General features: G+C 51.4%; 1 protein-coding gene across 2 annotated transcripts in view; it reads left to right on the top strand.

The window, feature by feature from the left end:
- Col5a1 (collagen type V alpha 1 chain) overlaps positions 1-15,826 on the top strand; it is a 150,466-nt gene that overhangs the window by 77,816 nt on the left and 56,824 nt on the right. For both annotated transcript variants that reach the window (XM_032902980.1, XM_032902979.1), the window contains exons 15-27: positions 210-263; positions 564-617; positions 1,932-1,985; positions 3,164-3,217; positions 4,801-4,854; positions 6,345-6,389; positions 7,944-7,997; positions 8,654-8,698; positions 9,214-9,267; positions 9,367-9,411; positions 10,334-10,387; positions 14,399-14,443; positions 14,943-14,996. In XM_032902980.1, coding sequence (XP_032758871.1) covers positions 210-263; positions 564-617; positions 1,932-1,985; positions 3,164-3,217; positions 4,801-4,854; positions 6,345-6,389; positions 7,944-7,997; positions 8,654-8,698; positions 9,214-9,267; positions 9,367-9,411; positions 10,334-10,387; positions 14,399-14,443; positions 14,943-14,996 — 666 coding nt within the window. The remainder of the gene's footprint in view (positions 1-209; positions 264-563; positions 618-1,931; positions 1,986-3,163; positions 3,218-4,800; positions 4,855-6,344; positions 6,390-7,943; positions 7,998-8,653; positions 8,699-9,213; positions 9,268-9,366; positions 9,412-10,333; positions 10,388-14,398; positions 14,444-14,942; positions 14,997-15,826) is intronic.

Raw genomic sequence — 15,826 nt, 5'->3', positions numbered from 1 at the left:
TTATGGGCTATGTGAATCCTATCTCCTGGGATTCTACCAAGCTCCAGGAAGAGACCCTGGCAGCTGCAGATCTCTCTGCCTCCTAGACCTCATGTTCCTTCCTTTGTCACAGTGGGCAGGCTCGGCCTTGCAGGCTCCTTGCCTGCTCCGCACACAACATCCGTAAGTCACTTCTTTGAGTACGCACTGACTTGATACTGTCTCCCCAGGGTCCTCCTGGGAGCGGAGGTTTGAAGGGTGAGCCAGGAGACATGGGACCTCAGGTACGTGTGAACCTATCTCTGCTTTGCTCTCAGGAAGGTGACTTGGTTGCTGGTGGTGGCCCAATTGCTGATATTTCTTCATCAGAAGCAGGGAGAATTGTTACTTGCTACCATAGAACAAGCTGTTTGTGTTGTCTGTTGCTAGCCCTCACTAGGGGAGTACCTCCAAGATACCCACATGTGAGCAACTCGAACAGCAAGCCTTAGGCTAGGTTGACATGCATGGGTTGAATTTTCTCTTTCCTTAGAAACCTTTCCTTAGAGACCTGTCCTGATGCTTTGTCCTTTGGTTTCTGGCAGGGTCCTCGAGGTGTGCAAGGTCCACCCGGCCCAACAGGGAAGCCTGGAAGACGGGTAAGTGCTTGGTACTAAAACCATAAGGTGTGGGACAGCATCCATGCCTAGACCTGAAATAGACCGTCCCCTTGAGGACATGGTCCAATGTCCACCTCCAAAGCTGTGTCTGAGCCACTGCTTAGGAACAAATGCTGTGTGTCCAGGGGTGAGTGAGATGGTTTACCTGTCCCTAAAGCCATCTTCCAGACAGGTCACAGCAGGAGCTGGATCCACATTGTTGATTTTTGATAGTGGGCCTTGTCTTTGGGGACAACCCATGCCTCCTGTCCAGAAATGGCTATCTTGGTTCTGCACAGGTCTTTCTTCAGCTCACTGGTCTCTTGGGATTTCCTGTTGAGAACGCTGTCCTCTCGGATGGGTCCGTCTGGTTTCCTTAGGCACACAGCTGCTATAAGATATGCTACCCTATTGAAAAGGAATGACCACACACCGACCAGCAAGACTAGGAAAGTCTTAATTGACCTGACCTCTTCCCACAAACAGACCTCATGTGTTGCACATGGAGACCAAACCTACCACTGTCCACACAGCCTCTGTGCCTGACCAGAAACCCATGGGCTACAACCATGATAAGGCCTCTACAGGAGATAGGAAAGAAAAGGCCGGTGTGCCTCGAGAGTGAGCAGGGGTTTGGCAGGTTTCTGTCCCCTTGTTCCCCTTCTCATGGTGACTATAGCCTTTATAGCAGACTCTGAAGGTCTCTGCTTGGGACCTTCAGTCCCATGGCAATCAACTGGGTACCCTGGGTTTGCCCTCGAATGTTTTCCATGACTGGGAAGCAAGTGTGAGAGTGGACAAAGATGGGTGGCCAGCTGTCCACACAGTGCAGACCCTGCCTCTAGGTGGATGTATTGTCTGAGTGAGATACACACCCTCTGGACTGGTCTCATACTTGCTTAGGTAGACTGAGAGAGGCCTTTATCTCTGCCGTGCATCTTTGGTCTTTAATTTTCTTCCCAGCGTTAGAAAAGGACTGAGAGTCTCCATGGTTGTCAGCAACATGTCACTGAAGCCAGAAAAGCAAGCTCTGTGCACCAGATCTTCCAAATTCCATCATCCTTTACAAGCCTAGGGCAGGCAGCATCAGGGAGACCAACGCTACACTCTTATTTGCCAGTGTGTGGCATAGCCTTTGGGATGTTGGATCTGGGTCTCCTGTCCAGTGTGGTGACACCGGACAATCACCCTTGACTGGAATGCTTTCCGTGGTCCTCTCTCTCTCTCTCTGCTTGCTTTACTGGGAAGCTGCTCCCAAAGGATGTGGTGGGCTGCCTTTTCTTCCATTTGATCTGCGTGTCTCCTCTGTTCCAGGGCCGTGCTGGGAGTGATGGTGCCAGAGGCATGCCTGGACAAACAGGCCCCAAGGTAGGCTGTCACCCACACCCATACATCCACCACCATCCCTGATGTCATGCTGATGACATTACCATCATGTTTGATGAGTGTGCCTGCAGGGGGCGCTTACTCACTCTGATGAGCCCCCTCTGGTATGTGTTGAGATGATGGATTTGACAGGTGACTTGCACAGGTGAGATTCAGTCTCCTTAAAGGGGCAGGTGCCCTTGTTCATGTGGGCAGAGAACGCAGCGGGGTAGGTCCAGGGAGAACCCGTTGGGAGTGTGCAAGTAAGCAGGCCACACCCTTGGTGCTTGGGCGGCCAGACGATCTCAGGGCTACGGGACGTGAGTTTTCCTGCCCTGCCTTGGGAAGTCGGGACTCAGGCCTTGTGGGAGTGAGGAGACACAATCTGTGTGTGAGCAGGGGGCTTCCATGCATGCATAGGACTCATATAGACATGTGACAGCTGTTTTCCCCCTGGCGCTGTGGATCCTGGGTTCATCCCTCTTCCCACGACCCGGTATGAACTCTCTCCCACATGCCTTAGTCACCAGGAACTGTCACCGTTCAGTGCATCTGTGCTGGGTCCCCTCGTTCCATAGTCTCACTTCCTGCGACTCCCAAGCTAATGAACAGAGAAGGCTGGGGATGATAGGAGAATCTTACTGTCCTGCCAAGCAGTCTGTGATCTCTTAACAAAAAGTCATGAAAAACCCCTACTCCGATTTCATCCTACCTGGGTTGAACGCCCACATGATGGGTGTTGACACTGGGCTCCATAAGTCTGGGAGGCAGGAGCCAGGGTCCCTGCAGGTAACGATGCTGGGGTCTCCATCAGTGAGTTGAGTACTGGTGTGTGACAGTCCTCAGGACATGAGGCTGCAGCCATCAGGTCCATGAGGATGTCCCTGCAGGGGGAGACTCAGCAAATGAACCCATGCTGACTTTACAGAAGCCACTGATTAACCGTGTGTCTACGTTCCCAAGGATGCCCAGGCCTTTGCCTTGGGGACAACACTGCTCCTCCCTTCCTAACCTCTGCTTTGCTTGGGGAGAGGAGGTAGCATATACAGACTCCACAGTGGCCTGAGGCAGGAGGGCTGTGCAGGGCCATGAGAGGGCCCTGGGTCCAGGGGGCTGAGTTAAGGATAGCACTAGGCCCTGCTGGGTGTGGGTTGTTTGATGCAGCTCTCTTGTCCTTGCAGGGTGACCGTGGCTTTGATGGTCTGGCTGGGTTGCCGGGAGAGAAAGGCCATAGAGTGAGTATTTGCTGTGGGATTTGGGGAGGGTCTTTTCCTTCCGACGGTCTCAGATTCCTGAAATGGGACCAGGTTTCTCTACTTCACAGTGTCTCTGTGTGAAGTGCTCTGGCTGCTCCTAGAATTGAACACTTGAATAGAGTCTCTTGATGGAGATCTAGTCAGGAGAAGTTGGATTTCCTACCCGAGCTTACGAGCATGCCAGCAAGCACCTCACCCCAGGGTGTCACAGGGGACAGAAAAGTGAGGGAAACGTGCTAGAACTTGTTTTAGAATTTTCTAGAAGCCACTTTTTACCTAAAGGAGGCTTCACATTCGTGAGAAATCCAAACAGCAAGCTTAGAGTCAGGGCACTGAGACTGTGGCCCCAGGAACGCTGCTAAGGACGGCTGGGGTTGGGCCATCTTGGTGCCTGACCGCCTTTCTCACCTCTAGCTGGGAGTGGTTCCTCTCTTGCCTGCTTTACCTTAAAATGGGTTTATTTGTCAAGTTTATCATTTTGGAGACATCCAGGCACACATGTATATGTGTATACACGTGTACACATATATCTTAGCAGGCATGCACACAAGGGCACAAGGACATATATTCATCCATACACATATGAATGTATACACATTCATGGCCACACACGTGCATACACATATACACATATTCACAGGCATGCATGTGTATGCACAGAAATATGTAGGCATATATAGCAAGCATAATCACTTAGGACTCAGATACATGTGCACACATTCATAAGCACATACACATACAGGTACACACAGACATAGGGTCATAGACACCATGTGCTCACACACATACACACACACACACACAGGAGCACATGTGTATGCAAACTGATACACATGGGCACAGACTTTCATACTTACCCAGTCACATACAGACATGAGCATACATGCATGTATAATACCTGCAGGTAATATACACACACACACACACACACACACACACACGTGAAACAATACAATCATGCTTAAATGTGGACAAAAACATATGCACATACAGGAACATGGGCATAAAGTATGCAGATATGGGTCTTACAGTGAAAAAAATCTGTGCTCTGTGTACACTGAATAGTGTCGGCTAGAACTCACCACAGCTATCACTTCTGTTCTCTCGTAATTACACGAAAACAAGCTCACAGTCACCAGTGGTGGGGTGGTTGGGAGGGTACACATTGAGCGCCTGCTACAGGCAAGACTGGGAATTGCAGGTTTGCCTGAAGTGAAATCAGCCCTGACCCTCAGGGATTCTTGGTCTAGGGTGGTCCTTTCTGTGGTGCCCTCCCTCACACTGAATGCCCACTGTGCCTGCCTGTCTGTGGTTCCAACGAAGCCTGCTAGGCGCTCAGTCTGGTGATTCTGCCATGGGCAAGGTATCCAGATGGGACTTGAGAGTAAGGCTCTTGGCTAGCCACTAGACTGAGCACTCAGCATATGCCCTTCTCCCAGGGGAACTAGCCTGAAGACCGAGGGTATTCAGGGTTAGAATTAAGAGGACAGAAAAAAGGGGTTGGGACAGCTGTGGAGAATCTGCTCTGCAGTGGTTAACACTGATCCTGGTTGATTTGCTAGGGTGACCCTGGTCCTTCTGGCCCGCCGGGACTCCCAGGAGATGATGGAGAAAGGGTACGTATCTCTCAGCATCCTTTCTCTGAGTTTACACTGGAAAACTCTGAGTGCAGGCCCGGCAGGGTCCATGGGGGTGCCGGGAAAAGAAAGAAAACGTGTTGGCCTAGGCAGGTGACTGTGTGCTTCTGAGATTGAAGCAAGGCGCAGGCATTCATTTTACTTTATCCTTCTTGCCGATGAGGGTCAAACTGTCATGGGTCTCAGGAAGGAAGCCTCTAACTACAGGAGGCAGGTGTCCCGGATCCCGTGGACGGGAGATGCCAGAGGCTTAATGAGCTCAGCGGCTCTGCTGATCTCATCTAAATGAGGTGTCAGGTGGAGAAGCAAGGGCTCAGGGAGGGCAGCGGGTGGAGGGATGGGGGAAGTCACTGGTGAAGTAACTGAATATAGGAACAGAGGGGGAAGGGAAGGGCTGCAGTCAGGCTTCTTATCCTGGGCCTCTGTGCCCAGAGGACTCCTCAGGGTCCATTCCCAGTATCCTCAGCGGCTGGAGGCTGAGCTCACAGGCCACAACACACATGTGCATGACAGAGAATGCATGATAGGATTTAGGGGCTCCTTGCACTGTTGTTGGGAGCTCACGAACCCCAGGAAAGTAGAAATGCCATCCTCTCTGGGTTTTGGACTTTGTCAGGGAAGTTTCCCTATCTGGACCTTGGCCTAATCAGCTGCAAGCCAAGGAAGGAGAGGGGTACTTTTCGATGCCCCGCCCTCCTGATTCATGCTGGGTTTCATATGCATACATTCGTGTGCACCTGTATACCTTTGTGTACATATGTGCACTCACAGCATGTGCATACATGTTCACTACTGTGTATGCAAAAGTGTGCTCCTAGGTGTGCGCATGTATGTACATGTGTGTGCATATATGTGTGCATATGCATATTATGTTATTGAACGTAGGCACACATGCGCATGTATGCCGGCAGGTGGTATGTGAGCATACATGTCTTTGTATTTGAGGAAGGCAGGAGAGCTGGGTGGTAGGAGGCAGCGTCCTGGCTAGCAGCCCCAGGTGTGACCCAGCGAATCAGCAGCCATCCCATCTGGAGTCAGCTTGACCTGGATGGTCTGGACCCTGGCAGACCCTGAGCTAGCTGAAGCCTGTCTGGGGGCTCCTCTGCCTCTCTCCTGATGCTCTGTTTCTCAGTTTCTGTTACTAACAAGGGTGGCTAGGCTTGAACTCAGTGTCTGCCTAACTGCCCTTGCTGCAGTTGTAACTGGGAAGCAGGACCTGCTTCCAAGTCTCACTGTTCCCCGCAGCAGCTGCAGTCTTGCAGCTCCAGAATTAGGACAGGGGTCTCTCCAATGGACCCTGCATTAACCGATTAGTGTATTACCTGAGGAGCAGCAGAACCCTGCCTGTGGGCTGTGTGTGTGTGTGTGTGTGTGTGTGTGTGTGTGTGTGTGTGTGGCGGGGGGATACCCAGGTCTCTGGGTACCTAGGTCTCAATGCTTATCCCTAAACATTTTTTCTTTCTCCCTAGGGTGACGATGGAGAAGTTGGGCCCAGGGGGCTGCCTGGGGAGCCTGTAAGTCACTGACCGATGGGAGTCTGGGCCTCAGCTCCACAGTCACAAGTTGGTAGATATGGAGTAGGTTAGAGAGCTTGGTGTGGGGAAAGAGGCAAGTGACATTCGTCCAGGAAAGAAAAGAGGGAGGACACGAGGGGCTGGACAACTCTGGGGAATGTATACTGACCCTTTCTACAGGAGGAAGGTGGGTGCCGTAGAGCTGTTGCAAATGCCCCAGGGGCAGCATAACTCCAGCGGAATTATGCAGAGTCCATGGTGGATACCCAAGTGTGTCAGAGTAGACAGGAAGACAATATAGTGGGCGTTCGGCAAGAATCATACATAGCAGGGACATAGTGGGCATCGAGGGCATTGTGATAGGTGTCCCAGGCACCATGGCAGACATCCAGTCAGCAGCCATAGTGGGTGCTGGGACAGTTGAGGAGACTGAATAGGTCCAAGTTTGCACACATCTGGCAATTGCACCCTACAGGGTAGTGCCCAGCCCACTGCAGGAAAAGCTGTCTTCTACCAGCCAACTTGTATTTAGGCTTAAAGCAGATTTCCACAAGGGCAAGAGGACATTAATTATCCTTCATTTACTGATGCTCAGAAACCTACCTTCGTTATCCAAGTCAGGCGGCCGTTTGTATCTGGTGAAGCTAATTGATGAGCTACGCCTTAAACACCGCGCAGGGCAGAGCATGGGTTGGCGCGCTCAGGTTCATTTGGGATGAAATTATACCCTCAGTGTCTGATTAGCCACTGAGGAGGATCTGTCAGCCTTGTTCTCCTTAACACACATCTAAGTGGTGCCTTCTGGGTTATCTCACAAACGTAAGACTGTTAAAATAACAAAGGAAGCATTTAAGACACAGAGAACACGAGGCTTGGTTGGGCTTTCTTTGTTTTGTTTGTTTTTCCACCCATCTGAAAGGTTCTGTCAAAATCAAGGACAGTTGAGATCCTTGTGCCTTGAGTAAAACCTTTAATTTTCAAGGTGGACCATTCCCCTAGAGCCCCGCCCACCCCACACTTCAGTTGTGCCTCAGGCTAGGCCTTCTGTGTAGGATACAGGCATTGGGCACAGCCCTTCAATTCCCAGAGGAAGGGAAGAAAGATTGTGGCTCTCCCAAGTAGCTGTCCCCTAAAAAGCCTGCTGTCTTCTGAGCCTGTTCCCTACTCCCTTGAATTCTGTCATCCCAGAAATGACAACACTGTGTGTCACCGGGGAGAGTGAAGAAATACTCAATAATAAACACAGGACCCAGCAGTACAATGTAACTTCACGAGTTTTCAATGGAGAGATTTTGTGCTCACCTTCCTGAGTATCAGGGACGGGCAGAAAAGACCCCTTCCCTGAGGACATCCCTGGTACCCAGCCAGGCCCCTCCATACTAGGAGTGACTTGCTTCTGAGTCACAGTGTCTGTCCAGTAGAGAGGAGGAGGAGTCTGGAGTCACCAGCTGAGCTCTAGTGGGGCACAGGGTACTGGGTCTGGGCTGTACAGGGCAGACGAGCAGGCCACGCCCCAAGCCGGGATCCATCCTTCCTCATCTTCTCTTCTTGCAGGGACCACGAGGTCTGCTTGGGCCAAAAGGCCCCCCTGGCCCGCCTGGACCTCCTGTAAGTTCTGTCACCTCTTGGTATGTGTGTGCACACTATAGCCCCAGAAACCCTCTGGCCCAGCTAGCTACATTGGGGCCTTGGGGCCATGCTGAGCTTAGTGTGCACCGGCTGTAGGTGTGAGGGGCTGGGGGTCATTCATGCTCATATGTGAGGAACCAGAAAATGCACAGGACTAAGGCAGCTGGCCTTGCTGCCCCTTTAGACTTCTCTACCCCCGTTCTGGCACTCAGCACCTGCTGTGCTGTTGTTGTTGTTGCTGTTGTTTTTATGCCCTAAGTAATGCCTCGGGATGCCGCACTGTCCCTCTGCTTAAGAGGCCTTCCAGCATCTTTGGGGGGGGTGGTTTTGGGAAGGAGGAAGAAGCTCATGGTTTCGACTGGGGATCTGTTTTCGGTCGGTGAGATTGGCTTTGCCCTCTTCAGCCTCTCTAGGAGATTTTTCTAGAACTCAGGGTCTGCTCATTCTGAGGGTGCTGGGGTCCAGTGCCTCCGCCTCCGCTACCTTATTGTGAAGGGTTAGTAGCCTCAGCTGTGAGTGGTGGACCATTGAGTCTGCCCTTTCCCCAGAGACTACCTAGGGCCTATGTGCAAACATGCAGAGTGGGTTTGCTTGTTGTGTGCTGAACATACCTTTTCTTTATAACTCTCCTGCAGGGTGTGACGGGTATGGATGGCCAGCCTGGCCCCAAAGGAAATGTGGTGAGTCCCAGGGGTCACATGACCTGGCTTTGATGATGGTCTGTGGGCACAGTCCATGCCTGACTGTAGAAGTCTGCATCAGCTGGAAATTGGGGTGGGAGAGTGGGCATCTTAGCCTCTGGCCCACGGCTTGGTGCTGCCCTCTGGTGGCAAAGCGTCATGCCAGCACCAGTTCAGCCAGGAGTCGGAGGTCAGCTCCACCAGATGAGTCTGTTAGCTCTGTATCTATTTCAAGGGCGCACATTTCTACCAATAGAGTATTGCCCGCTCAGCTCCTGTCACACTTTCTGCCTTGATGGACACCAGGGTGCTAGGTGCAAGTCCACATGCCCTTTGGATCTGCCACTGAAGGCCGGCATATCTCCTTTCCAGAAATCTGCTCCCACAATCGACTCCTGGGGTTACGGGTGGACATTTCAGAGCTGGAGGGAAAGATGAAAATGTAGAAATGGGATTTCTCCAAAATGGTGTGTGGTTCCTAGATCTCTTCTCAGGGCCTTTGTCTCTGTTTGTAGGGTCCCCAGGGAGAGCCTGGGCCCCCAGGACAGCAGGGTAATCCTGGTGCCCAGGTAAGTGTCTCAGAAAGGTGGGTTCAGTGGGAAGATGGTGGAGGGTAAGGAGGGGCCTCTGGTCAGTCCTCTCATTCCTCTGCTGGTTTTTTTTCCTAGGGTCTTCCCGGTCCCCAGGGTGCCATTGGTCCTCCAGGAGAAAAGGTAGGTGGGCCAGATGGATGTGTGAAGAGAGGCTGCCTTCTTCATGGGCCATACTTCTGTGCAGGCCTGGGAGACCGGCTGCCCTTCACTAGAAGGCTGTGCACCGTGCCTCCCAGAAGGGCCTGGAGTTCAGGCCTCTGGGAATGAAGCATACAGCCTCAGGGTGGACGTTGAATCTTTCTCATTAGTTGATCCATAGATTCATACATCCATTTGCTCGCCATCTGCTGTAGAGGTGACAGTTTTAGCAATCCTCAAACCAGCACACACTGTTGAGTATGAAGAAGGCACTATTTATCAGAAGATTAAATTGGGTGTCTTATTCTGTTGAGTTTTGGTAAATTTGGCACGTAGACTTCTAGTACTTACCAGGTCCTGGGACTTGCCCTTTCAACAGCATCGCAGAGCCCAGGCATGGGTTATTTCAGGAAATGTAAAATGTCTAGGTCTTGACCAGCACAAAGCTCTACAGAGATGGTTCTGAGGGCATCCAGATCCTGGGAGAGCTTATGGAAATACAACCAGGCTGTAGTAGACCTGGACCTTGTTAAGAATGCCATAGGTGGTGGCTCGGTGGCCCTGTGGATGCCCTGGCCTGCCGTGGGAGGGAGTCTGTCGGGAACCTGAGGAAGGTGCTAAGCTGGGAGCTGCCTCCGAAGGCTCCTAGGACAGCAGCATCTCAGGGGATGAGAGGGAGGAAGAAGATGAGGGTGGAGGTGCTCCCAAAGCAGAACTGAAGGTTCTGGTAGAGGAGGCGACTCATTGAGTTCAAAGAGAGCTGGATGCTGAGAGGAGGGACCTCAGCAGGCATCCTGAGTGACATCCTGAATATTTACTTTGGGGGTCTATAGAGAAGGATTGGACATCCCAGGAAAGGAATAAGCATCCAGTGTTCCCTCACAAACTGTTTTGTTTGTACTAGGGTCCTTTGGGGAAACCAGGTCTCCCAGGAATGCCCGGCGCAGATGGACCCCCGGTGAGTAGTGTCCCCCACCCTGTCCCTCTCTCTCCAGGAAGCTCATCTCCTCTCCAGAGGGGCCCTGGGAGCATGGTTGCCCAGAGCCACTGTGGATGAAGATCATGTGCTCTGGTCTCTGTGCTGAGTGATGACTGGATTCTGGACAATCTTTCGTACCATGTTCCTGTCCCGGAGGGGATGTGACTACACAGAGGGGGCATTACTTACTTGTTAGGGTGTGCAAATTAGTCCCCGAACTCAGCATCATGTTTGAAACTGCAAGGCATACTGGGCTGGGCTCCAAGCCATCACACCTGTCACCGGTGGGGGAAGTGAAGGGCGGGGTGTGCCAGAGGTATTTTTAGTGTTCACACATTTGAGTTTGGGGTGGGAGAGGCTGCTGGGTGGGGGGCAATGAGTCTGCAGTGAGCACAGCTGGGAGCCAGATTAGACAGTGCCTGGAAATAGCAAGTGAACGACAGGTCCAACCTGGGGGGGTGCGGGTGGGGGGGCTGTGCAGAAAAAGGGGAGCAGGGAAGAGGAAGCAGTTAGGGGGGTGTGTGTGTGTGTGTGTGTGTGTGTGTGTGTGTGTGTGTGTTTGCGAGCACACGCACGCCTGTCAACACCTGCCATTCTGCCTGAAGATGCCCTCTGGTTTGAGAGTTTTTGTTTTTTTTTTAATTTTAAATTTAAGTATTTTTAAAGTAAATTATTAAACTCGTCCCTCCAATTTCTCCCCTCCCCCTCTCACTTCGTGTGCTCTTTTGTGTTTAGTGAAACCCAAAGAATGTATCTCAGAAGGCAAGATGAGATACATTCATTATTTACGACAGTTTCGTTTATTATTTTAATAACACCATTAAAGTGTAAATGCAGGGGGTAGATGGGGGGTGCTGAGGAAATGCCTCAGGGGCATGAAGGGATTGCTGCACAAATGGGAGGACCAATGCTCAGATCTACAGGCCCCCTGTAAATGCTGGGTGGTCGTGGTGTGCAATTCCAGCCTTGGGACGCAGAGACGGGACTCACCACAGCAAGCTGGCTGCCAGTCTCTGGGTCTGTGCATGAGCCGGAGCAGTGACCACGGATGACTCCTGACATCAGCCTCAAGCCTCCACGTGCTCATGCACACGTGCATGTGTGTACATGTAAATATACACTATACACCCATATACACATATGTACACCATACACTCACATGCAAATGTATAAAGAAAGACTAAATTGGGATGTCGCGTGTGCTAATGTGCTAGGGTTGGTTCACTATCAACTCCACTCCACACTAAGGTCACATGGGCCAGTGAATCCCAGACCCCAGATTGTCTTCGGTTGGCCTGAGCAAATAAGCGTAGTCACTCCCATTTCTGTGTGGACATCCAGGGAGTTTGGGAGCTGAGTGACTGGTATTTCCCAGTGTGCCATTCTGTCTTTTTAATTGTCATGTATTTTGTGTTGCGCGCGCGCACACGCGCGCGCGCGCACACACACACACACACACACACACACACACACACACAGGGTGTCAATGACACATTTTCTAGTAGACACGGAGGTCTGGGAACTGGCCTGTAGATGGCTTCATCCATCCGCATTGGCCATTCCTGGTCACAGGACCATGGTTCCCGAGTGTCCAGTTTCCTGTAAGTGATGCCCACAGATGGCAGTGTGTCACATAGCTCCTGCAGGGAGGAGAGAGCAGCTACACCCTTTCTGGTTCTGGCCTGGAATTCCTCTCACCACCCTGAACGCCTCCTTCCCTTTAGGGTCAGGTCCCTGAGTATGGTCTCCTTTTACATCTTGTGTGTACGGCACCAGAACCCCCTGGCCTGGAGACTCTCTTCTCTGTTCCTGGCTTTATCAGTTACTTTTCCTACTATTGTGACAAAATACCAAACAAAAACAGCTTAAGGTAGGAGGGGCTCACGGTTTGAGGGTGTACGTCCATCAGAACAGAGAAGTCATGGCAGGCAGCTGCAGACAGGGCAGCTGGTAACATTGTATCAGCAGGAAGCAGAGAGCATGGTGCTCTGCTCGCTTTGATCTTTTCATTCAGTTCAGAACCTCAGCCCATGGGATGGTGCTCCCCACAGTTAGGAAGGGTCTTTACCTCAGTTAGCCTAATCTAGAAGCTCCCTCAAAGGTGTACCCTAGGGTTGGCTCTTAGGTGATTCCACATTCTGTCAGGGTCCAATACTGAAGCTTTAAAATGTGCAGTGGGAGAGGCCTGGTTTCTGCCTGTGCAGGGCCCAAAGACAGCAGGTGGGCCAGAAAGACATGGGGGGCCCTAAACAGATCCAGCTGTCCGTGTTTGGAAGGGAGGGAAGATAAATGGCTTCCCTTACAAAAGCAGCTTACTGTTGATAAACCTTGAAGAGGTAGGCTTGTGCTGAGGCTGTTTTGCTCCAGCATTCCTTTAGTTTTGGTTGTGAAGAAAGAGTGATTGACAGACCAGGAAGATGGCACTGTTAGGAAAGTGCTTAGCCCAGCATGCATCGAGGCTGGGCATGGCAGTGCAGGCCTGTGAAAGAGAAGACGGACAGATCCCTGGGCCTTCACAGCCAGCCCATCTGTAGAGTTTTAGGTTCAGTGAGATCCCATCTTAAAGGTTACAATGGGGAACAGTCTAGAAAGACACCCAATACCAGGCTCTGGCCCCTACATGCACTCACATACATGTATACACATGCCCATAAACAACATGGATGGGCAGGGGGACAGGGGAGAGAGGAGAGGAGAGGAGGAAGAGGGGAGAGAGAAGAAAGAGAGAGAGAGAGAGAGAGAGGGAGAGAGAGAGAGAGAGAGACAGAGAGACAGAGACAGAGACAGAGAGAGAGAGGAGGGAGAGACAGAGAGACAAACAAACAGAGACAGAGAGAGAGACAGAGAGACAGAGAGACACAGAGAGAGAGAAGGTTTTAAGTCATACCTAGTACTCTGAAATGTGATTAATTCCCCACAGCTCACAGCGGAATGATGGGTAAATGGAGCCAGTAAAAATAAAATGTGAATGTCTATCCAAGGTTCGGAGAAAGTGCTCATGATCCAATATTAAATCCAGATCATATTATACCTGCCCACTTTGTATGCACACACACAGAAAATATGGATTGGAAGCCTGTGCCCCCGACCAGCCTCGTGGCTCTGCATGGTGGGCTGTGGAGGAGTTTAATTTCCTTTTCCGCTCTCCTAATTGTCTACAATGAACATATATTACTTTTTTAATCAGAAAAATATCAAATACAAATAATTTAAGCTTTATTATTTTTCCATTATGAAAGTAACTGTAAAATATTGGAAAATACATGGGAGAGGAGAGAGAGAGAGAGAGAGAGAGAGAGAGAGAGAGAGAGAGAGAGAACAACAGCTTAACAGCAAGAACAGCAGCCTAGCCTTACACAGCAAGATTTGTCAGTGTTAAATTTTCTTCTATTCTCCCCAGCCTCATGGTTACAAAATGAGTCCTGTGCCTCCCCACTGCTGTTGCTTCCTTCTAGCACACAGCTGAGACCCATCTAAGGCATCTGGGCAGCCATGGCACTGGTGCGCCCCAGCTCCTGTCTGTCACACTCTGCTTGGTGCTTGCTGAGGCGAGGGCATCTGGTTTCCTAGTGCCCACCCACCCTGATGCCGGAGCAGACCCATGTTGTGGGTGGGCACTGAGAAGAGCACAGGCAGCCCTGTGGTGGGACACCCTCTCCTGGGTGTCCTACATTCATCCTTGCAACCAAGAACCTCTGGTACCTTAGGCTTGTGTAGGGCACATGGACCGACCACAAGCATGATTGTTATTTCTGAAAGGCAGGGTTGGTCCAGCTTGTCCTCAGGGCCAGAACAGCAGCCACAATCCACCAGTGGGTGCCTCAGTCTCCCTCCAAGGTCACTGGGTTCCCCCATTGGAACTTTGAGTCCTGATTCACTTGTTAGGTTCTTTATAAAATCTGGGGAGGGCAGAGACACAAATACTGTAAAGGCAGGAGGCCTCTTTCTGAGCAGGTGGCTAACTAATGAAGACGTTCTCTCTTGTGACAGGGGCACCCTGGCAAAGAAGGTCCTCCAGGAGAGAAAGGAGGCCAGGTAGGCACCTACTGCACCCTACCTCAGCAGTCAGTCTCTGTATAGGGCCTCCTAACCAGGATGGTGGGTGGGGCATGGGGTGGGGGAAGAGCAGTGCCTGGGCTATAAGTTTCAGTCAGTCATGGGGAATGGCTTTTGACTATGGAAGGTCGTCATTTCCCTAGACAGGATACCCTTGTTCCCCTCAGCTGAAAACCGCCTCACCTCAAGGTCCCTAGGATGGAGACATGTTATTTAACTACCCTGCTTTTCCTGACCTAGTGCTGTGTTTCCTTATATTACATGGCAACCCCTCTCTCTCCTCTCCTCCTGGCCTCCTGAAGCTGGGCACAGCATCTGACTGTCCACAGACAATTTTGTTCTTTGGAAGGCACCACCCACTTCCTCCATCCATCATCAGCATCAGTACCACTGAGGACCACAGGCAGGGCCTCCTGCATCTCCCTGGGGTCCCTACTCACACCTGAAAGTAGCTAATATTCTTTCACTTTGATCTTAGGGTCCTCCCGGCCCCCAGGGTCCCATTGGCTACCCAGGTCCACGAGGAGTCAAGGTAAGAGGGACTCTGCAGCTCTGGGTCTTCGTGGAAGTCAGGGTGGGATGGATTATGGACCTGACTGGCTCCTGGCAGCTTCTCTTTGTTAAGCCCTGCTCCAGACACTCTAGAGTAGCCTAGCTCCCCAGTTCAGTATGCACATGCTGGGACCCCAGACAGCATGTCTGAGCAGGGAGGATCTTGCCTGCCAGTTACGGGACAGACTGCTACAGGGCGAGGGGTCACCTCCTAGTCAGCCTGTGAAGAAGCAGGGGCACTGTGCTGGCCGCCGTCTTGTGTTTACCATACCAGGCTGACCTCTAGAGCATCTCACAGGTTGTGGGTCTCACAAGACAGGGGCATGGCCAGCCTGGGGAAGCCCACACAGTCCTTTGAACCAGTGGCATGCTGGAATAGGGAAAATACTTGTACATCCTCTCAAATCCCCAGGAGGCTTGGTTGGTGAGAGATGTCCATTTGTTTACAATTGTGTTTCTGCTGGTAGAAATTCCTGGAACCTTGTTAAGTGGGACACAGAGTACCAGAGCAATATTGAGAGCAAGGTCCCCTTTGTCCCTTCAGCACTAACTGAGTTTGCTCTGAGCTGCATGATTTAATCTTGAGTTCCGAGGTTCCTGGGGCGAAGGCACATCCCTGTGCAGAAGATGAGCATCGACAGGGTCTCTTCCTTCACTGTAACAGGGACTTCACAGCATCTCAAAGCTCTAGGCTCTCCCCCTACCCCACCCCAGCCCCTGGAAAGAAAGATACCAGCCCCTTCCTTCAAACAAACAGGAAGGGAAGCACAGGCTTGCTTCTGTGAGTGTGCGCACGTACACCACATACAC

Source organism: Rattus rattus, chromosome 5 (genome assembly GCF_011064425.1).
Source record: "Rattus rattus isolate New Zealand chromosome 5, Rrattus_CSIRO_v1, whole genome shotgun sequence".
In the NCBI taxonomy this organism is placed as follows: Eukaryota; Metazoa; Chordata; class Mammalia; order Rodentia; family Muridae; genus Rattus; species Rattus rattus.
The sequence above is the reverse complement of the archived record's forward strand: the minus strand, read 5'-3'. Positions and strand labels throughout refer to the sequence as shown.